The 23509-nt window shown below is 34.2% G+C and overlaps 1 protein-coding gene across 2 annotated transcripts in view; it reads left to right on the top strand.

Moving 5' to 3' along the window:
• The window catches only part of LOC139517566 (basic proline-rich protein-like), a 29364-nt gene extending 6432 nt beyond the window's left edge, over positions 1-22932 (top strand). Inside the window, exons 2-7 of one of the 2 annotated variants that reach the window (XM_071308781.1) lie at positions 1116-1176; positions 2845-3273; positions 4154-5218; positions 19969-20832; positions 21281-21427; positions 22750-22932. In XM_071308781.1, the coding sequence (XP_071164882.1) occupies positions 1116-1176; positions 2845-3273; positions 4154-5218; positions 19969-20832; positions 21281-21427; positions 22750-22754 (2571 nt within the window). In that variant the 3' untranslated portion in view covers positions 22755-22932. Of the gene's footprint in view, positions 1-1115; positions 1177-2844; positions 3274-4153; positions 5219-19968; positions 20833-21280; positions 21449-22749 lie in introns of both variants that reach the window. The other variant, XM_071308780.1, reaches the window with a different exon arrangement.
• Positions 22933-23509: the final 577 nt, after the last annotated feature.

Here is a 23509-nt window from a genome sequence, read left to right as displayed (position 1 = left end):
AAAAGATAAAAAAAAAAAGACCACTCTGGTCGATTTGCGAGTCTTCTTATATCATGGTTATCTCAAATATTTGCTCGGATTCATATTTTACAATAGACTTCCTTTTGGTTAGCACTTTCGTTTAAATCAAGGACAAACGCGTCATCCTTTGATAACGTTTGCTACAAAAACTATTTTCTTTCTTTTATTCATTTAGTTACTCAATCTATATTTAATATTATTTTTGAAAATTGTTTTATTTTCTCAAGGGTTTTATAACATAAGTTTCTTTACAAGGTATAACAAAGAGGCTATAAAAACTAAATGTAAATCCTATAGGGTTGAATAAAAAGGTCATGGTTTACCTTAAGTAACCTGTTTTATTTAAACCCCCATATCACTGGACAATAGAAAGAATAGCTGTTTGTAGATGGGGGTAAATTGAACATGACCATCGTGATCACCAGATTAAAATTGACAGTTAATGCGTCACAAATCATGAACAAAAAGTGTATAAATACTAGTACGAGAAATTAAATATCAGCATACACGATGAAGACTACCTTGTTTATCGTGCTCGTAGGGAGTTTGTGCCTAGCACATGCTTCTTCCAACAAGGAATAAAATATAACATGCTGATATTGTTCATTTAGACATTACTGACATTTATACTGGTACCTTTGATAACTATTTACACCACTGGGTCGATGCCACTGCTAGTGGACGTTTCGTCCCCGAGGGTATCACCAGCCCAGTAGTCAACATTTCGGTGTTGACATGAATATCAATAATGTGGTCATTTTTATAAATTTCCTGTTTACAAAACATTGAATTTTACGAAAAACTAAGGATTTTCTTATCCCAGACATAGATTATCTTAGCCGTATTTGGCACAACTTTTTGGACTTTTGGATCCCCAATGCTTTTCAACTTTGTACTTGTTTGGCTTTATAAGTATTTTGATATGAGCGTCACTGATGAGTCTTATGTAGACGAAATGCGCGTCTGGCGTACTAAATTATAATCCTGGTACCTTTGATAACTATTATCTATATTCTAAGCTGATATTTATTTTGCAATATTTTATTCTTGTTGTGTGCAATACAAATGGTAAATATCTCTTTTCTATTACTCAGGAGGAGAATTTAAGAGACGAAGAATCTTTTTTGGAATGGATAGTAGATCGAGCAAGGGAAGGTAAGATGCTTTGTATATATATATATATATAGAGAGATCTGATGCCAGTTATTTCGGAAAATTAAATTCTGACACTGCTGAGTAAATTAAAAGATTATTTTATCATGATTAAATGCTGATACGTGCGTTTTCATTTCATATGTCCTTTTATGGTTTCCATAACGACAAGATACTGTCGTTAGAACGGAAACTTGTTTTACGTTGATGAATACTACAGCAACATAATAAGTGAAATAATAAAAATATGACTCACAAAGCAAAGAAGCAAAACCGTTTTACAATATATATAGTTTTGATTTTGCCATTTGATTAAAGTTTGGGATGGAGTTCTGTATGTTTGTTACTTACCCTTTTTCGTTCATTCTTGCCTACATTTATTTTAAGTTCGTTTGAATATTCTACCATTTTAAAAATCGGGAAGTTATTTTTTTTTAGAATTTTAAATGATATTCAATGTCAATTTGCATTACATAGTAAAATATTCAAAAAGTTGAAACAATTACTAATATAATTTTCATAGTTTGCATTTGTACAAAAAGACCCCCCCCCCAAAAAAAATATAATCAATTGAGAATGGAAATGGGGATTATGTCAAGGAGAAGAAGACAACAGCCGAAGTCAACCAATGAGTCTTCAAGGCAGCGAGAAAATGCCGTATTCAGAGGTGGTTTTCAGCTGGCCCCTACATAAGATTGTGTACTAGTTCGGTGAAATTGGACGTCACACTAAACTCCGAAACATATAAATGAGCTAAAATTTAAAAAAAAACAAAAATAAAACAAAACAAGCAAAATGACAATGATTCACAAATGAACAAAGAACTACTAGAAATTACTGACATGCCAGCTCCAGACTTCATTTAAACTGATTGAAAGATTACGTCTTCATCATATGAAAATCAAATGCAATCCCTCTCGTTGGGTGTTTAGTATTATATAATCATAAAATATATGACAAGAACATAAACTATATCATGCCAACAACTGGTTTAAGAATGAATGTGTTTATTTTTTATGCAAAGACCATGTCATGAGTGAATAAATATTAACTATACCAAAATATGCAGTCCTTAATGACCTGACAACAGTATCGTAACTATATTCTTTCCGAATAAGTCTGTTTAAAGGTTAGCTTTTGAGGTGAATACCGACATTTTTGTGCTTTGTATAGAATAATACCATAAAATATTGGATATGATATACCTGGACGTATAAGATTTCTGCATTTTGATTTATATTTACGAATGATGTCCCTGTACCGATGATGAAATTTAATAAATGTTTTGACTAGTTTGTGATATCGAAAACGCTGGAGTAATACAGATATTTCTTTCGTTGAAATCAAATATGTTGTTATATACACGAGCAAATCGAACAAGTTGAGTTATATAAACACCATAAGAAGGTGACAAGGGAACATCACCATCTAAAATTTAGATAATTAACAATATGAAATAAAAAATCATCTCTTTATCATAAATTTTGGTATAATGCTTCCCGTTAAAGATATTGATATCAAGTCCCAGAAAAGAACAGTATTCTTTGTTATTATTAGCTTTATTAAAAGTCAGTTCGGCAGGATAAATCTCTTTAGTGTACATACTAAAGTCGTCATTATTGAGAGCCACCTTATCATCTTAAAACTGCATATTCTATGGGTTTTTTTCAGAACAAAACGATAATGACAGACCAAGACCTACAGGGCAAACTGAAAGAGATGGACCAAGACCATCTGGAAGACCTCCAATGAAAGGAAAGGGTAGAAAAGGACCAAAACAAGAAGAGAGAGAACTTGATGGTGACAGACCAAGACCAAGTGGGCAACCAGAAAGAGATGGACCAAGACCCTCTGGAAGACCTCCAATGAAAGGAAAGGGAAGAAAAGGACCAAAACCAGAAGAGAGAGAACTTGATGGTGACAGACCAAGACCAACTGGTCAACCAGAGAGAGATGGACCAAGACCCTCTGGAAGACCACAAATGAAAGGACCAAAGCCTTCTGGTCAACCACTAGGAAAGGGAAAAGGTCCTCGACCATCAGAAAAAAATCTTGACGAACTGCTTCGTGAACTTGAACTTGACATTAAAGAGCTAGAAGGTGCGTTTTCAGTGATTACATTTCAAAACATAGAAATTATTTGGCTCATTACCTTTTACAGAATGTCTAAATAACGTGAATTATATTAAATAGAAAAAGAAGATGTGGTATGATTGCCAATGAGACAACTGTCCACAAGAGACCAAATATGACACATAAATTAACAACTATAGGTAACAGTACGACCTTCAACAATGTACAAAGCCCATAGTCAGCTATAAAAGGCCCCGAAATGACAATGTAAAACAATTCAAACAAGAAAACTAACGGCTTTATTTATATATAATATGATTATCTGAAAAAAAATCCAGAATGAATACATAGTAAATATGATAACACTTCTTAAAGAATTTAGATCGATTGCATTTAGTTTTTGATATTTAGTGTTTTAAAAAACAAATTTGATTTATAGTAAATAAGATACCTACACAATATTGACTGCTGTACACATTGTTGTCAATATAATAGAATTTTAAGCGATACACTATTACCTAGCTATAAAATCATTTTAGCACACCGTTTTCTACATTAATAAATGCCTGTACCATGTCAGAAATATGTTTGCCATTTGTTTACAGTTTAAGTTTGAGTTCGGTATGTTTGTTATTTTCCTTTTTTCGTTCATTCTTGCCTACATATATGTCAAGTTCATTTGACTAACGTATAATTACATAATTGCAGAGGTAAGTGTTTTTTTTTTAGAATTGTCAATGACATTAAATGTCAAATTGCATTAATTTAGTAAAGCAATCGATAGTTGAAACAAATACTGTTATACTTTACATATATATATATTAGTTTACATATATTGTCTGTGTACAAACAGACCAAGAACAAACAAAAAATATAACAATAACATATCCTATTTTGTTTTTTTCAGAACAAAATAATAATGGTAGACCAAGACCCTCTGGACAACCAGATAAAGATGGACCAAAACCCTCTGGACGACCTCCAATGAAAGGAAAAGGAAGAAAAGGCCAAAAACCAGAAGAGAGAGAACTTGATGGTGACAGACCAAGACCAACTGGGCAACCAGAAAGAGATGGACCAAGACCATCTGGAAGACCTCCAATGAAAGGAAAGGGAAGAAAAGGACCAAAACCAGAAGAGAGAGAACTTGATGGTGACAGACCAAGACCAACTGGTCAACCAGAAAGAGATGGACCAAGACCATCTGGAAGACCTCCAATGAAAGGAAAGGGAAGAAAAGGACCAAAACCAGAAGAGAGAGAACTTGATGGTGACAGACCAAGACCAACTGGGCAACCAGAAAGAGATGGACCAAGACCATCTGGAAGACCTCCAATGAAAGGAAAGGGAAGAAAAGGACCAAAACCAGAAGAGAGAGAACTTGATGGTGACAGACCAAGACCAACTGGGCAACCAGAAAGAGATGGACCAAGACCCTCTGGAAGACCTCCAATGAAAGGAAAGGGAAGAAAAGGACCAAAACCAGAAGAGAGAGAACTTGATGGTGACAGACCAAGACCAACTGGGCAACCAGAGAGAGATGGACCAAGACCCTCTGGAAGACCTCCAATGAAAGGAAAGGGAAGAAAAGGACCAAAACCAGAAGAGAGAGAACTTGATGGTGGCAGACCAAGACCAACTGGGCAACCAGAAAGAGATGGACCAAGACCATCTGGAAGACCTCCAATGAAAGGAAAGGGAAGAAAAGGACCAAAACCAGAAGAGAGAGAACTTGATGGTGACAGACCAAGACCAACTGGGCAGCCAGAAAGAGATGGACCAAGACCATCTGGAAGACCTCCAATGAAAGGAAAGGGAAGAAAAGGACCAAAACCAGAAGAAAGAGAACTTGATGGTGACAGACCAAAGCCTTCTGGTCAACCACCCAGAAAGGGAAAAGGTCCTCGACCATCAGAAAATAATCTTGACGAAATGCTTCGTGAACTTGAACTTGACATTGAAGAGTTAGAAGGTGTGTTTTCAGTGATTACTTTTCAAAACATAGAAATTATATGGCTTATTACCTTTTACAGAATGTCCGAATAACCTGAATTATATTAAAGCTTATCTGAAAAAGAATCCAGAATGAATACATTTAGGGTTTAAGAAAACAAATTTGATTTATAGTAAATAAGATACAAAAACAATATTGACTGCTGTACACATTGTTGTCACTATAATGGAATTTTAAGCGATACAATATAAGCTAGCTATAAAACCATTTTTAGCACACCGTTTTCTACAGTATGAAATGCCTGTACCAAGTCAGATATATAACCGTTATGTTCCATTCGTTTGATTTGTTTTGATTATGCCATTTGTTTAGAGTTCGAGTTTGAGTTCGGGATTTTGGTTATGTACCTTTTTTTGTTCATTTTTAGCCAAAATTTATGCCAAGTTCATGTGACTAATGTAACATTACATAATTGCAGAGGTTAGTGTATTTTTTTAGCATTTTCAATGACATTAAATGTCAATTTGCATTGATTTAGTAAAGCAATCGAAACAAATACTGATATGCTTTACATAGATATATTAATTTACATATATTGTATGTGTACAAACAGACCAAGAACAAACAAAAAATATAACAACAACATATTCTATTGTTTTTCAGAACAAAATAATAATGGAAGACCAAGACCCTCTGGACAACCAGAAAGAGATGGACCAAGACCCTCTGGACGACCTCCAATGAAAGGAAAGGGAAGAAAAGGTCGAAAACCAGCAGCTAAAGGTAGAGACTATTTTAATGTATTGAATTGACATAATTAGAAGATGCCCGCGAAATCGATGTTCAATTGGGCAGGTGTTTAAAAAAGAATTTTTATATTTCGCGGGCAGTATAGTTGACTGGGCATGCACGATAACGTATAAGACACGGACCGATAATGATCTCTGAAATTGGATATCTTCTAAAACATTTACGTTTTCTGTGGGGAAAAAAATGTTTCAAAGAAAAATTTATGAAGTACAAAACACTACATTATTCTTCATATAAGAAATATTTTCGACTTTGTATGGTTTCAGAGGAGTTCCGTTTCAATGAAATCGGTCTCTTCCTATCATGAGTAGAATAAATAAAAAAAACCAAAAAAAAACAGCGAAAGTAACATGTAATGATTCGTGTGCGTATAAGTCGTGTCGAAGTACTAAAAGGAAACATATAAACATTCTATGGTAATTTAAGTTATTTTGGAAATAGATAAAAACAAACTAGCATATGTAAAAGAAGGACAAACATCTGAGAAGATAAGTCACTTCAAATGAGCAATTTCCATAAGATAAAAACATTCAATTCATCATTTACATGAAACATCCTACAAATATATTGAATTTCTGAATCAGAATTTGGTGATTTCAGTAAATAGAATTCTTGACCATTTAACTTTAAGGGGGAGGAGCGGTTATTTTTCTTTTTCTTATAAAAGTATTGTGATCCCCAATTTGATAAAGAAAAGACATATTGTCAAGAAGACGACAAAAAATCCATATTTCCTGTACTGTAAAGTGTAAAATTTTGAAGAGGAAAAAAATGATTGATAGCGTCGAAAAACTAATAAAAAAAAATTCTGACTAAGACAAAAACAGTAACCTCCCTTACAAACCAAAATTGGCGGAATTCACTTGAATTTGACCTTAACAAATCTTCATATTTTCATTCTTTAAATAATAATTTAAAACAGTAAAACAAGATAAAACTTTATTTGATATTTATTCCGGAGATAGTCTAAATGTACATGTGATACAACAGTAAAATAGCATACTCAACTTACAAAGCATATCGCAATGAAATGTTTTGATAGTTCTTTGACTGAACAAACACGATAAGAAGGATTAGAAGTGTAATGAACAATTTATACTCATATGTCATCAGCAGTGGATGTTATTCACAAAAAAAGAAAAAAAAACTCTGAGACGTATACTACTTTTTCAGACCTAGGAGGAGCTATTTGTAGGGGCCATTTTTTGTATACTAGTAGCTACAAACAAAACACATTTCTATAGTTTACACATTCCTCTAAGATATACATGTATACATAATACACTTTTAATTTTATAATTGCAGAATAATCGACCGCTGTTATCATTGGTGGATGAACATGTGTTAACAGCAGCAAGCATTTTTCAAATTTTGAAATGTTAGTGAACATTTTTCCATCACATTATGTACTTTTGTAATTAGCATGTACTATCATCGTGAAATAAATCAATTTCAAATGACTTCTTTTATTAAAGTTTCAGCACAATTTTGATGTTTTATATTTTCTTTGGATATCATACATATGAGATATTTTAACGGTTAAAACAATCATTTAACGAAAGGGGACATGCCAATGAAACAGAAACTCAAATACACAAATAATCAAAATAACAATGCAAAGTACCCTTTTAATGCACCAGATTTCAACAATAAATGTTTCTTCAGTGATTTTCGAGGCTTAAATATTTGTAAAAAAAACAAACCTATACAGATATTAAAGAGGTTATAAAACCCAAAAAGAACCTAAAGTAAAGCCAATTCCGGACAAGGAGCCAGAGTGTTTCACGAGGGAGCCATTTTCCATTAATTCTAAATGATACCAAACATTTTATAGCAACATTTTTCAATCATACAATATCTATATTTTCATGCCAGTAGCGTAGTATTGTGGACTGGGCTGGGTTATACCCTCGAAGACTTAAAGTCCACCAGCAGAGGCATCGACCCAATGGTATAAATGATATTGACGGTACCGATTTTACTACACCAGATTATTTAATTGACTTGTTCGTGCTGCTCAGTATTTAGTTTTCTAAGATGTAATTTTTGTACTATTGATTGTCTGCCGTTGGTCTTTTTCTTTTTGGCCATGGCGTTGTCAGTTTGTTTTCGACTTATGAGTTTGAATTTTCCTCTGGTTTATTTCGACATCAACTATTCAGTATATAAATGGAAAAACAAAAATACCGAACTTCGAGGAGTATTCATAACGGAAGTCCCTAATCAAATGGCAAAATCAAAAGCTCAAATACATCAAACGAATGGATAACAACTTTCATACTCATACCCCTGACTTGTTACAGGCATTATCTTATGTATAGAATGAAGGATAAAACCTGGTTTTATAGCTAGCTAAACCTCTCACTTGTATGACAGTCGTTAATGTGATTGAAAGTTTTGTAGTATGACTAAAAAGTCATTTACATCAAATACCAAAACTTATTTCTATTTTTTTTTATTAATTTTAATCATATTTGTTTTAACGGTATGATACTAAACATCTAACAGAAGGAATTGTGCTGGCTTTTTCATATGATGATGACATAATCTTTCAATCAGTTAAATTGAGGTCTAGAGTTTGCATGTCAGTAACTGATAGTTGTCCTTTGTTCATTTATGTATCATTGTCATTTTGCTAAGTTACTTTTGTTACCTACTCTTACATCGGACTCGGAGTTTTATCTAAACTGAGTTTTACTGTGCGTGTTGCTGTGTGTTTGTTTGTTTTTCTACATTGGCTAGAGTTATAAGGGGAGGGTTGAGATCTCACGAATCATATTTAACCCCGCCCCATTTTTGCGCCTGTCCCAAGTCGGGAACCTCTGGCTTTTTTTAGTCTTGTTTGATTTTTGATTTTAGTTCATTTATATGTTTAGGAGTTTAATATGACGTCCACTATCACTGAATTAGTGCACATTTTTGTTTAGGGGCCAACTGAAGCACGCCTCCGGTGCGGTCTTTTCTCGCTGTGTTGATAACCCATGGATGGCCTTCGGCTGTTTACTGCTCTTTGTCGGGTTGTTGTCTCTTTGACACATTCCCCATTTCTATGCTTAATTTTATGAACAAAAGACAACAACTGTACCGCAGGATCCTGACTTGGGACAGGCACATACAACATGTAGCGGAGTTAAACAGTTGTGTCATGTGTGCTGTTGTTTGTTTGTCTTTTTCATTTTTAGCCATGGCGTTGTCAGTTTGTTTTAGATTTATGAGTTTGACCATCCCTTTGGTATCTTTCGTCCCTCTTTTGTGTAGGCGCGGCCAACCCTACCTTAACTTGATACAGTGGTGTAACAGTACAACATTAGAACAATTATAAAATCAGTTAAAAAAAGCTTAGAATTAATTACATAACAGTATGGTCAACGGTAAAACGTTTGTAGGTTGTAACTCGTTTGTCAACGGCTATGATTTTATGCTCACCCTGTCTGTCAGAGGCCTTCCAGTGGGGATTGAAATATTCACTTGTTACACATTTCGATACATAAAATGAAACTTTCATTTTACAAAGCTTGCAAGGAATTTGTTTTAAAAATTTGTTATATCATCACATACAACCGTGTAATAATAATGTTCAGAGGTGATATCATTTAATAATAATAAAAAAATAGGTTTATCCATTGTAAAAAAAAAACTATTAAGTTGATGGGGTTTCCAAATAGCTTTTTGACTTTCCAATAACTTGCAAGTACGCAGACAGGGCAGAAGTATATTCTTTTGAAGGTGGATTATGCACTCGTTTTTAAATAAAACTAAGACCAGATAAAAGTTTAAAGATGACTTAATTCGACAACCGCAGTTGTTAAATCGCTTTGACGTCCGCAAAAAGATGATCAATCAACACATAGATATAGGAAGATGTGGTATGAGTGCCAATGAGACAACTCTCCTTCCAAGTAATAATTCATAAAATTAAACCATTATAGGTCAAGGTACGACCTGCAACACGGAGCCTTTGCTCACACCGAACAGCAAGCTAAAGAGGGCCTCAAAAACTACTAGTGTAAAACCAAACAAACGGGAAAACCAACGAGAAACGAAAAACACATATGAACTACATAAACAGACGACAACATGCGTTGTAACTTTTAAAGCCAATTAAGTAAAAAATAATCTGAAAGAACGTGCGATATCATATTAGGAAAATTGATGGTCAAACCATAACAAAAAATCAAGTAAAGAAGTTTAAGTATTGATTTCAACCTTTATAGCTTGCTGTTCGGTATCTTCGGTGTGAGCCAAGGCTCCGTGTTGAATGCCATTTTTATTTATATTCAAATCACAAAGGTTCTTCCTGATTAGTATTTTTAATTATTTTATTTAGGCGTTTAGAACCTTTGGTGACCTCACAGTTTAAATTTCTATAATAAGTACATCGTGAGCAGTGGGCATTACAGACGAACGTTCACTTAATTTCCCCCAGTCAATGAATGGCTGTAGCTACACTGTTATGAATTTCATTCTAATTCATCAGGTCGATTCAAAGTAGCTGACAAACATTGAACAAGAAGAAAAAAAAACGGACTAGGCAAGAATTTATGCATCAGAAAAGATGATAAAAACACTCAGTAGCATAACTATTTATGTACAAAACAGTAAACGAAAACCAATATGAAAGACAACGACCAACGACAAACACTGAATTACAGACTCCTGATTTAGGACAGGCACATTCGGAATATTGCGGAGTTTTAACATGTTAGCTAGCCCCTAATCTGAGATAGTGACGTAACAGCATGACATACGAACAGACAGTTGACATTACTCGAAAAAGGTTTTAATCATCAGATTTACCTAAATAGATATAGGAAGATGTGGTATGAGTGTCAATGAGACAACTCTTCATCCAAAAAACAATTTATAAAAGGAAACCATTAAAGCATTATTTAGATTATTTTCACATGTCGGTCCCAAGTCAGTAAGATCGTCAGTAGTTAGAAAGATTTATTGATGCAGATGCAGATTCAGATTCCATATTTTATTAAAGTCTCACCACATACAATAACATATACGTTTTTGCATTTACACAATAAAATATTCATACAGGTACATAAAACATACATGTATAACAACAAATTTTAAATTCACATTGTATGTGCCAATCTTAAAAGATTTAAGAGAGACTGTACAATCAATACAATTAACAAACAATTAGATATTGTACATATTATATATATTATATATTTGCTTATGAATATCATTAAAATACAGCATAATCAATTACATAAAAAAAAAACATTTCTTCTGATTAAAATGCTATAGCAGGTTCTGGCGACACTTTCAAAAACTTTATCATTATTGAATAAAAAAAACAAACTTTTCATTATCTGATAAAATGTTAAAATCCACAATGCATCAATTTATTAAAAAAATAAATCATTTTCATCAGGTAATGTTATTTTTTTTATTGAATGTGTTATTACAGAGTCTTTATTGTTTTGTTAAATCAATTTGCAAGTTTTATGTACTCATGATGATTTAGAGCTTGACATATAAACACCTGCATATTGTTCGAGACTGTATGTTGTCCTCTAGTTGTATGTTGGTTGTTTTGATGTATAACCATATTTGCACTAAAGGTAATTTTGGTATTTTCTGTCTCTCATAAATTCCTCATTTAGGTTACTAGGCTCAATAATTGTGTTTTAGTTAAAGATTGAAGATTGAAGACTTACGAAAGGAATAAAACTCACTGATGCTTGATATCTTTTAAAAGATGCATGCTAACCCTTATAGGAACCTTGTAATATTTAAAGTTAATGTGGATTTATTAAATTTGATTGATGAAAAATTGGGAAAGATAACTCTTCCTTCTAATATGGAAGTCGATATACAATTAAATGAATTTCCAAATATGTTTAAAATGAGCTAAAAATATATTTAAACCGACTTTAAAGATAATTTTTCTATTTGTTAATTCCTTCTGCTTGAAACTGTAAATAAAAGCAACAGTAGTATACCTCTGATCAAAAGTCATAAATCGATTGAGAGAAAACAAATCCGGGTAACAAACTAAAATCGAATGAAACACATCAACTATAAGAAGAGAACAACGGAACAACAGAACACTGAAATGCAACAAAAAAATATGAAATTAAAAGACAATACAACATCCATAGAACGAACTTTTAGATAAGAACTACAATATTCATGAATTGGTACAGGACATTTTAGGAAATAATGTGAGTTGAACCTGGTTTTGTGTTTTGTAAGCGTAAAACCCAAAGGCAATTACACGAAAGTATCAAAATACAATTACACGACGTACAGACATTGACACACTGGAAGATATAAGCAGATGTGGTATGAGTGCCAATGAGACAACTCTCCATCCAAGTCACAATTTGTAAAAAGTAAATCATTATAGGTCAATGTACGGCCTTCAACACCGAACAGCAAGCTATAAATGACCCCACAAATGACTAACGTAGAACCATTCAAACAGTCAAACCAACGTTCGGTCTAATCTATCCAAAAAAGGAGAAACGAGAAACACTTTGTTTGTTCATATAGTGATTAAGATGATAACACAATGTTGACTGCTGTATCCCTATTTTTGACATTTTCCCTATTGTGTCTGTTTGTTTTGTTCACGCATCGTTGTCAATATAATTGAATTTGATGCGACTGTCATACAAGTGAGAGGTTTAGCTAGCTATAAAACACATTCGATCCACCATTTTCTTAGCAAATACTTGTACCAATTCAGGAATATGACAGTTGTTTTTCATTCATTTGATGTGTTTGAGCTTCTGAATTTGCCGTTTGATTAGGGACTTTCCTTTTTGAATTTTCCTCGGAGTTCAGTTTTTATGTGATTTTACTGTTTGTGAGCCACATAAACAAACGACAACAACTGAACAATCGGTTCCTGACTTAGGACAGATGCAAACAAATGCAGGGGGTCTAATCGTTATTAAAGGCGCCAACCTTCACTCGAAACAGCTGCACAACATTACAACATAGACAGACACACTATATAAAAATTGCACACTTTATTCAAGGTCTGCATAATGAGTATATATCTCCCAGTTGGGACGACATTCTAGGTCTTGCGTATCATACCTTGATTCTCTTGAGAGACCGTATTTTGAGCTATGATAGTTTACTTTTACAAATTGTGACTTGGATAGAGAGTTGTCTCAAAAGCAAGAGGACTGGTTAGCCACATGACCATCTTTTCGTTAAATTTCCTGTACCAAGTCTGGAAATTGACAGTTGTTCTCTTATAGTTCGCTTCGTTGTGTTTTGCATTGTCGTTTGTATTTGGTGCACTTCAGTGTGTCTGTTGCTTTGTTGTTTGTATTTGGTGCACTTCAGTGTGTCTGTTCCTTTGTCGTTTGTATTTGGTGCACTTCAGTGTGTCTGTTGCTTTTTGTTTGTATTTGGTGCACTTCAGTGTGTCTGTTGCTTTGTCGTTTGTATTTGGTGCACTTCAGTGTGTCTGTTGCTTTGTCGTTTGTATTTGGTGCACTTCAGTGTGTCTGTTTCTTTTTTGTTTGTATTTGGTGCACTTCAGTGTGTCTGTTGCTTTTTTGTTTGTATTTGGTGCACTTCAGTGTGTCTGTTGCTTTGTTGTTTGTATTTGGTGCACTTCAGTGTGTCTGTTCCTTTGTCGTTTGTATTTGGTGCACTTCAGTGTGTCTGTTGCTTTGTCGTTTGTATTTGGTGCACTTCAGTGTGTCTGTTGCTTTGGTGTTTGTATTTGGTGCACTTCAGTGTGTCTGTTCCTTTGTCGTTTGTATTTGGTGCACTTCAGTGTGTCTGTTGCTTTTTGTTTGTATTTGGTGCACTTCAGTGGCTGTTGCTTTGTCGTTTGTATTTGGTGCACTTCAGTGTGTCTGTTCCTTTGTCGTTTGTATTTGGTGCACTTCAGTGTGTCTGTTGCTTTTTTGTTTGTATTTGGTGCACTTCAGTGTGTCTGTTGCTTTTTTGTTTGTATTTGGTGCACTTCAGTGTGTCTGTTGCTTTGTTGTTTGTATTTGGTGCACTTCAGTGTGTCTGTTCCTTTGTCGTTTGTATTTGGTGCACTTCAGTGTGTCTGTTGCTTTGTCGTTTGTATTTGGTGCACTTCAGTGTGTCTGTTGCTTTGTTGTTTGTATTTGGTGCACTTCAGTGTGTCTGTTGCTTTGTCGTTTGTATTTGGTGCACTCCAGTGTGTCTGTTGCATTTTTGTTTGTATTTGGTGCACTTCAGTGGCTGTTGCTTTGTCGTTTGTATTTGGTGCACTTCAGTGTTTCTGTTGCTTTGTCGTTTGTATTTGGTGCACTTCAGTGTGTCTGTTGCTTTTTTGTTTGTATTTGGTGCACTTCAGTGTGTCTGTTGCTTTTTTGTTTGTATTTGGTGCACTTCAGTGTGTCTGTTGCTTTGTTGTTTGTATTTGGTGCACTTCAGTGTGTCTGTTCCTTTGTCGTTTGTATTTGGTGCACTTCAGTGTGTCTGTTCCTTTGTCGTTTGTATTTGGTGCACTTCAGTGTGTCTGTTGCATTTTTGTTTGTATTTGGTGCACTTCAGTGGCTGTTGCTTTGTTGTTTGTATTTGGTGCACTTCAGTGTGTCTGTTGCTTTGTCGTTTGTATTTGGTGCACTCCAGTGTGTCTGTTGCATTTTTGTTTGTATTTGGTGCACTTCAGTGTGTCTGTTGCTTTTTTGTTTGTATTTGGTGCACTTCAGTGTGTCTGTTGCTTTTTTGTTTGTATTTAGTGCACTTCAGTGTGTCTGTTGCTTTGTTGTTTGTATTTGGTGCACTTCAGTGTGTCTGTTCCTTTGTCGTTTGTATTTGGTGCACTTCAGTGTGTCTGCTGCTTTGTCGTTTGTATTTGGTGCACTTCAGTGTGTCTGCTGCTTTGTCGTTTGTATTTGGTGCACTTCAGTGTGTCTGTTGCTTTGTTGATTGTATTTGGTGCACTTCAGTGTGTCTGTTGCTTTGTCGTTTGTATTTGGTGCACTTCAGTGTGTCTGTTGCTTTGTCGTTTGTATTTGGTGCACTTCAGTGTGTCTGTTGCTTTGTTGTTTGTATTTGGTGCACTTCAGTGTGTCTGTTGCTTTGTTGTTTGTATTTGGTGCACTTCAGTGTGTCTGCTGCTTTGTTGTTTGTATTTGGTGCACTTCAGTGTGTCTGTTGCTTTGTTGTTTGTATTTGGTGCACTTCAGTGTGTCTGTTGCTTTGTTGTTTGTATTTGGTGCACTTCAGTGTGTCTGTTGCTTTGTCGTTTGTATTTGGTGCACTTCAGTGTGTCTGTTGCTTTTTTGTTTGTATTTGGTGCCCTTCAGTGTGTCTGTTCCTTTGTTGTTTGTATTTGTTGCACTTCAGTGTGTCTGTTGCTTTGTTGTTTGTATTTGGTGCACTTCAGTGTGTCTGTTGCTTTGTTGTTTGTATTTGGTGCACTTCAGTGTGTCTGTTGCTTTTTTGTTTGTATTTGGTGCACTTCAGTGTGTCTGCTGCTTTGTTGTTTTCCTTTTATAGTTGATGTATTTCCCTTTTTTTCAGTTTGTAACCATGATTTGATTTGTCTCAATCGATTTATGACAACACAGCGGTATACTATTGTTGTCTTTATTAGGGACAGGTGAATTATTTTTGTCTACTGTTGAAGACACATGTGATGATACCTTTGCGTGTCTTGGTTATGTGTCGTTGTGTTGCCCTATCCTAGACGATTACACACAATCTCATTTTATTGATAATAATTGAATTGCGAATTGTTAATGTGGTTATAGAAAAAAATAATTGCTTAAAAGATGAAAAACACCACTCTGGTCGATTTGCGAGTCTTCTTAAATCATGGTAACTCAAATATTTGCTCGGATTCATATTTTACAATAGACTTCTTTTTGGTTAGCACTTTCGTTTAAATCAAGGACAAACGCGTCATCCTTTGATAACGTTTGCTACAAAAACTATTTTCTTTCTTTTATTTATTTAGTTACTCAATCTATATTTAATATTATTTTTGAAAATTGTTTTATTTTCTCAAGGGTTTTATAACATAAGTTTCTTTACAAGGTATAACAATGAGGCTATAAAAACTAAATGTAAATCCTATAGGGTTGAATAAAAAGGTCATGGTTTACCTTAAGTAAACTGTTTTATTTAAACCCCCATATCACTGGACAATAGAAAGAATAGCTGTTTGTAGATGGGGGTAAATTGAACATGACCAGCGTGATCACCAGATTAAAATTGACAGTTAATGCGTCACAAATCATGAACAAAAAGTGTATAAATACTAGTACGAGAAATTAAATATCAGCATACACTATGAAGACTACCTTGTTTATCGTGCTCGTAGGGAGTTTGTGCCTAGCACATGCTTCTTCCAACAAGGTAAGACATATAGCATGCTGATATTGTTCATTTAGACATTACTGACATTTATCCTGGTACCTTTGATAACTATTTACACCACTGGGTCGATGCCACTGCTGGTGGACGTTCCGTCCCCGAGGGTATCACCAGCCCAGTAGTCAACATTTCGGTGTTGACATGGATATCAATAATGTGGTCATTTTTATAAATTTCCTGTTTACAAAACATTGAATTTTACGAAAAACTAAGGATTTTCTTATCCCAGACATAGATTATCTTAGCCGTATTTGGCACAACTTTTTGGACTTTTGGATCCTCAATGCTTTTCAACTTTGTACTTGTTTGGCTTTATAAATATTTTGATATGAGCGTCACTGATGCGTCTTATGTAGACGAAATGCGCGTCTGGCGTACTAAATTATAATCCTGGTACCTTTGATAACTATTATCTATATTCTAAGCTGATATTTATTTTGCAATATTTTATTCTTGTTGTGTGCAATACAAATGGTAAATACTAGTATCTCTTTTCTATTACTCAGGAGGAGAATTTAAGAGACGAAGAATCTTTTTTGGAATGGATAGTAGATCGAGCAAGGGAAGGTAAGATGCTTTGTATATATATATATGTAGTGAGATCTGATGTCAGTTATTTCTGAAAATTAAATTCTGACACTGCTGAGTAAATTAAAAGATTATTTTATTATGATTAAATGCTGATACGTGCGTTTTTATTTCATATGTCCTTTTATGGTTTCCATAACGACAAGATACTGTCGTTAGAACGGAAACTTGTTTTACGTTGATGAATACTACAGCAACATAATAAGTGAAATAATAAAAATATGACTCACAAAGCAAAGAAGCAAAACCGTTTTACAATATATATAGTTTTGATTTTGCCATTTGATTAAAGTTTGAGATGGAGTTCTGTATGTTTGTTACTTACCCTTTTTCGTTCATTTCTACATTTATTTCAAGTTCGTTTGAATATTCTACCATTTTAAAAATCGGGAAGTTATTTTTTTTTAGAATTTTAAATGATATTCAATGTCAATTTGCATTACATAGTAAAATATTCGATAGTTGAAACAATTACTAATATAATTTTCATAGATAGGTTATTTTACATAGTTTGCATTTGTACAAAAAGACCCCCCCCCCCCCCAAAAAAAAAATAAATTATAATCCGAATTGAGAATGGAAATGGGGATTATGTCAAGGAGAAGAAGACAACAGCCGAAGTCAACCAATGAGTCTTCAAGGCAGCGAGAAAATGCCGTACCCAGAGGTGGTTTTCAGCTGGCCCCTACATAAGATTGTGTACTAGTTCGGTGAAATTGGACGTGACACTAAACTCCGAAACATATAAATGAGCTAAAATTAAAAAAAAACCAAAAAAACCAAAACAAGCAAAATGACAATGATTCACAAATGAACAAAGAACTACTAGAAATTACTGACATGCCAGCTCCAGACTTCATTTAAACTGATTGAAAGATTACGTCTTCATCATATGAAAATCAAATGCAATCCCTCCCGTTGGGTGTTTAGTATTATATAATCATAAAATATATGACAAGAACATAACCTATATCATGCCAACAACTGGTTTAAGAATGAATGTGTTTATTTTTTATGCAAAGACCATGTCATGAGTGAATAAATATTAACTATACCAAAATATGCAGTCCTTAATGACCTGACAACAGTATCGTAACTATATTCTTTCCGAATAAGTCTGTTTAAAGTTTAGCTTTTGAGGTGAATACCGACATTTTTGTGCTTTGTATAGAATAATACCATAAAATATTGGATATGATATACCTGGACGTATAAGATTTCTGCATTTTGATTTATATTTACGAATGATGTCCCTGTACCGATGATGAAATTTAATAAATGTTTTGACTAGTTTGTGATATCGAAAACGCTGGAGTAATACAGATATTTCTTTCGTTGAAATCAAATACGTTGTTATATACACGAGCAAATCGAACAAGTTGAGTTATATAAACACCATAAGATGGTGACAAGGGAACATCACCATCTAAAAATGAATAATTAACAATAGGAAATAAAAAATCATCTCTTTATCATAAATTTTGGTATAATGCTTCCCGTTAAAGATATTGATATCAAGACCCAGAAAAGAACAGTATTCTTTGTTATTATAAGCTTTATTTAAAGTCAGTTCGGCAGGATAAATCTCTTTAGTGTACATACTAAAGTCGTCATTATTGAGAGCCACTATATCATCTTAAAACTGCATATTCTATTTTTTTTTCAGAACAAAACGATAATGACAGACCAAGACCTACAGGGCAACCAGAAAGAGATGGACCAAGACCATCTGGAAGACCTTCAATGAAAGGAAAGGGAAGAAAAGGACCAAAACAAGAAGAGAGAGAACTTGATGGTGACAGACCAAGACCAAGTGGGCAACCTGAAAGAGATGGACCAAGGCCCTCTGGAAGACCTCCAATGAAAGGAAAGGGAGGAGATGGACCAAGACCCTCTGGACGACCTCCAATGAAAGGAAAGGGAAGAAAAGGACAAAAACCAGAAGAGAGAGAACTTGATGGTGACAGACCAAGACCAACTGGGCAACCAGAGAGAGATGGACCAAGACCCTCTGGAAGACCACAAATGAAAGGACCAAAGCCTTCTGGTCAACCACCCAGAAAGGGAAAAGGTCCTCGACCATCAGAAAAAAATCTTGACGAACTGCTTCGTGAACTTGAACTTGACATTAAAGAGTTAGAAGGTGCGTTTTCAATGATTACATTTCAAAACATAGAAATTATTTGGCTCCTTACCTTTTACAGAATGTCCAAATAACGTGAATTATATTAAATAGAAAAAGAAGATGTGGTATGATTGCCAATGAGACAACTGTCCACAAGAGACCAAAAATGACACATAAATTAACAACTATAGGTAACAGTACGACCTTCAACAATGTACAAAGCCCATAGTCAGCTATTAAAGGCCCCGAAATGACAATGTAAAACAATTCAAACAAGAAAACTAACGGCTTTATTTATATATAATATGATTATCTGAAAAAAAAATCCAGAATGAATACATTGTTAATATGATAACACTTCTTAAAGAATTTAGATCGATTGCATTTAGTTTTTGATATTTAGTGTTTTAAAAAACAAATTTGATTTATAGTAAATAAGATACCTACACAATATTGACTGCTGTACACATTGTTGTCAATATAATAGAATTTTAAGCGATACACTATTACCTAGCTATAAAATCATTTTAGCACACCGTTTTCTACATTAATAAATGCCTGTACCATGTCAGAAATATGTTTGCCATTTGTTTACAGTTTAAGTTTGAGTTCGGTATGTTTGTTATTTTCCTTTTTTCGTTCATTCTTGCCTACATATATGTCAAGTTCATTTGACTAACGTATAATTACATAATTGCAGAGGTAAGTGGTTTTTTTTTAGAATTGTCAATGACATTAAATGTCAAATTGCATTAATTTAGTAAAGCAATCGATAGTTGAAACAAATACTGTTATACTTTACATATATATATTAGTTTACATATATTGTCTGTGTACAAACAGACCAAGAACAAACAAAAAATATAACAATAACATATCCTATTTTTTTTTTTTTCAGAACAAAATAATAATGGTAGACCAAGACCCTCTGGACAACCAGATAAAGATGGACCAAAACCCTCTGGACGACCTCCAATGAAAGGAAAGGGAAGAAAAGGCCAAAAACCAGAAGAGAGAGAACTTGATGGTGACAGACCAAGACCAACTGGGCAACCAGAAAGAGATGGACCAAGACCATCTGGAAGACCTCCAATGAAAGGAAAGGGAAGAAAAGGACCAAAACCAGAAGAGAGAGAACTTGATGGTGACAGACCAAGACCAACTGGGCAACCAGAAAGAGATGGACCAAGACCATCTGGAAGACCTCCAATGAAAGGAAAGGGAAGAAAAGGACCAAAACCAGAAGAGAGAGAACTTGATGGTGACAGACCAAGACCAACTGGGCAACCAGAAAGAGATGGACCAAGACCATCTGGAAGACCTCCAATGAAAGGAAAGGGAAGAAAAGGACCAAAACCAGAAGAGAGAGAACTTGATGGTGACAGACCAAGACCAACTGGGCAACCAGAAAGAGATGGACCAAGACCATCTGGAAGACCTTCAATGAAAGGAAAGGGAAGAAAAGGACCAAAACAAGAAGAGAGAGAACTTGATGGTGACAGACCAAGACCAAGTGAGCAACCAGAAAGGGATGGACCAAGACCCTCTGAAAGACCTCCAATGAAAGGAAAGGGAAGAAAAGGACCAAAACCAGCAGAGAGAGAACTTGATGGTGGCAGACCAAGACCAACTGGGCAACCAGAGAGAGATGGACCAAGACCCTCTGGTCAACCACCCAGAAAGGGAAAAGGTCCTCGACCATCAGAAAATAATCTTGACGAAATGCTTCGTGAACTTGAACTTGACATTGAAGAGTTAGAAGGTGTGTTTTCAGTGATTACTTTTCAAAACATAGAAATTATATGGCTTATATGGTGTATTATATGGTTTTCTACAGTATGAAATGCCTGTACCATGTCAGATATATAACCGTTATGTTCCATTCGTTTGATTTGTTTTGATTATGCCATTTGTTTAGAGTTCGAGTTTGAGTTCGGGATTTTGGTTATGTACCTTTTTTTTGTTCATTTTTAACCGAAATTTATGCCAAGCTCATTTGACTAATGTAACATTACATAATTGCAGAGGTTAGTGTATTTTTTTAGCATTTTCAATGACATTAAATGTCAATTTGCATTGATTAAGTAAAGCAATCAAAACAAATACTGATATGCTTTACATAGATATATTAATTTACATATATTGTATGTGTACAAACAGACCAAGAACAAACAAAAAATATAACAACAACATATTCTATTGTTTTTCAGAACAAAATAATAATGGAAGACCAAGACCCTCTGGAAAACCAGAAAGAGATGGACCAAGACCCTCTGGAAGACCTTCAATGAAAGGAAAGGGAGGAGATCGACCAAGACCCTCTGGACGACCTCCAATGAAAGGAAAGGGAAGAAAAGGTCAAAAACCAGCAGCTAAAGGTAGAGACTATTTTAGTGTATTGAATTGACACAATTAGAAGATGTCCGCGAAATCGATGTACAATTGGGCAGGTGTTTAAAAAAGAAATTTTATATTTCGCGGGCAGTATAGTTGACTGGGCATGCACAATAGCGTATAAGACACGGACCGATAACGATCTCTGAAATTTGATATCTTCTAAAACATTTACGTTTTCTGTGGGAAAAAAAATGTTTCAAAGACAAATTTATGAAGTTCAAAACACTACATTATTCTTCATATAAGAAATATTTTCGACTTTGTATGGTTTCAGAGGAGTTCCGTTTCAATGAAATCGGTCTCTTCCTATCATGAGTAGTATAAAAAAAAACAGCGAAAGTAACGTGTAATGATTCGTGTGCGTATTAGTCGTGTCGAAGTACTAAAAGGAAACATATAAACATTCTATGGTAATTTAAGTTAAAAACAAACTATCATATGTAAAAGAAGGACAAACATCTGAGAAGATAAGTAACTTCAATAATTTCCATAAGATAAAAACATTCAATTCATCATTTACATGAAACATCCTACAAATATATTGAATTTCTGAATCAGAATTTGGTGATTTCAGTAAATAGAATTCTTGACCATTTAACTTTAAGGGGGAGGAGCGGTTATTTTTCTTTTTCTTATAAAAGTATTGTGATCCCCAATTTGATAAAGAAAATATATATTGTGGTCAAGAAGACGACAAAAATTCCATGTTTCCCGTACTTTAAAGTGTAAAATTTTGAAGAGGAAAACAATGATTGATAGCGTCGAAAAACTAATAAAAAAATTTCTGAGTAAGACAAAAACAGTAACCTCCCTTACAAACCAAATTGGCGGAATTCACTTGAATTTGACCTTAACAAATCTTCATATTTTCATTCTTTAAATAATAATCAAAAACAGTAAAACAAGATAAAACTTTATTTGATATTTATTCCGGAGATAGTCTAAATGTACATGTGATATACAACAGTAAAATAGCATACGCAACTTACAAAGCATATCGCAATGAAATGTTTTGATAGTTCTTTGACTGAACAAACACGATAAGAAGGATTAGAAGTGTAATGAACAATTTATACTCATATGTCATCAGCAGCGGATGTTATTCACAAAAAAAGAAAAAAAAACTCTGAGACGTATACTACTTTTTCAGACCTAGGAGGAGCTATTTGTAGGGGCCATTTTTTGTATACTAGTAGCTACAAACAAAACACATTTCTATAGTTTACACATTCCTCTAAGATATACATGTATACATAATACACTTTTAATTTTATAATTGCAGAATAATCGACCGCTGTTATCATTGGTGGATGAACATGTGTTAACAGCAGCAAGCATTTTTCAAATTTTGAAATGTTAGTGAACATTTTTCCATCACATTATGTACTTTTGTAATTAGCATGTACTATCATCGTGAAATAAATCAATTTCAAATGACTTCTTTTATTAAAGTTTCAGCACAATTTTGATGTTTTATATTTTCTTTGGATATCATACATATGAGATATTTTAACGGTTAAAACAATCATTTAACGAAAGGGGACATGCCAATGAAACAGAAACTCAAATACACAAATAATCAAAATAACAATGCAAAGTACCCTTTTAATGCACCAGATTTCAACAATAAATGTTTCTTCAGTGATTTTCGAGGCTTAAATATTTGTAAAAAAACCAAACCTATACAGATATTAAAGAGGTTATCAAACCCAAAAAGAACCTAAAGTAAAGCCAATTCCGGACAAGGAGCCAAAGTGTTTCACGAGGGAGCCATTTTCCATTAATTCTAAATGATACCAAACATTTTATAGCAACATTTTTCAATCATACAATATCTATATTTTCATGCCAGTAGCGTAGTATTGTGGACTGGGCTGGGTTATACCCTCGAATACTTAAAGTCCACCAGCAGAGGCATCGACCCAATGGTATAAATGATATTGACGGTACCGATTTTACTACACCAGATTATTTAATTGACTTGTTCGTGCTGCTCAGTATTTAGTTTTCTAAGATGTAATTTTTGTACTATTGATTGTCTG

The sequence above is a fragment of the Mytilus edulis genome, chromosome 3 (assembly GCF_963676685.1).
Source record: "Mytilus edulis chromosome 3, xbMytEdul2.2, whole genome shotgun sequence".
NCBI classification, from domain to species: domain Eukaryota; kingdom Metazoa; phylum Mollusca; class Bivalvia; order Mytilida; family Mytilidae; genus Mytilus; species Mytilus edulis.
The sequence above is the reverse complement of the archived record's forward strand: the minus strand, read 5'-3'. Positions and strand labels throughout refer to the sequence as shown.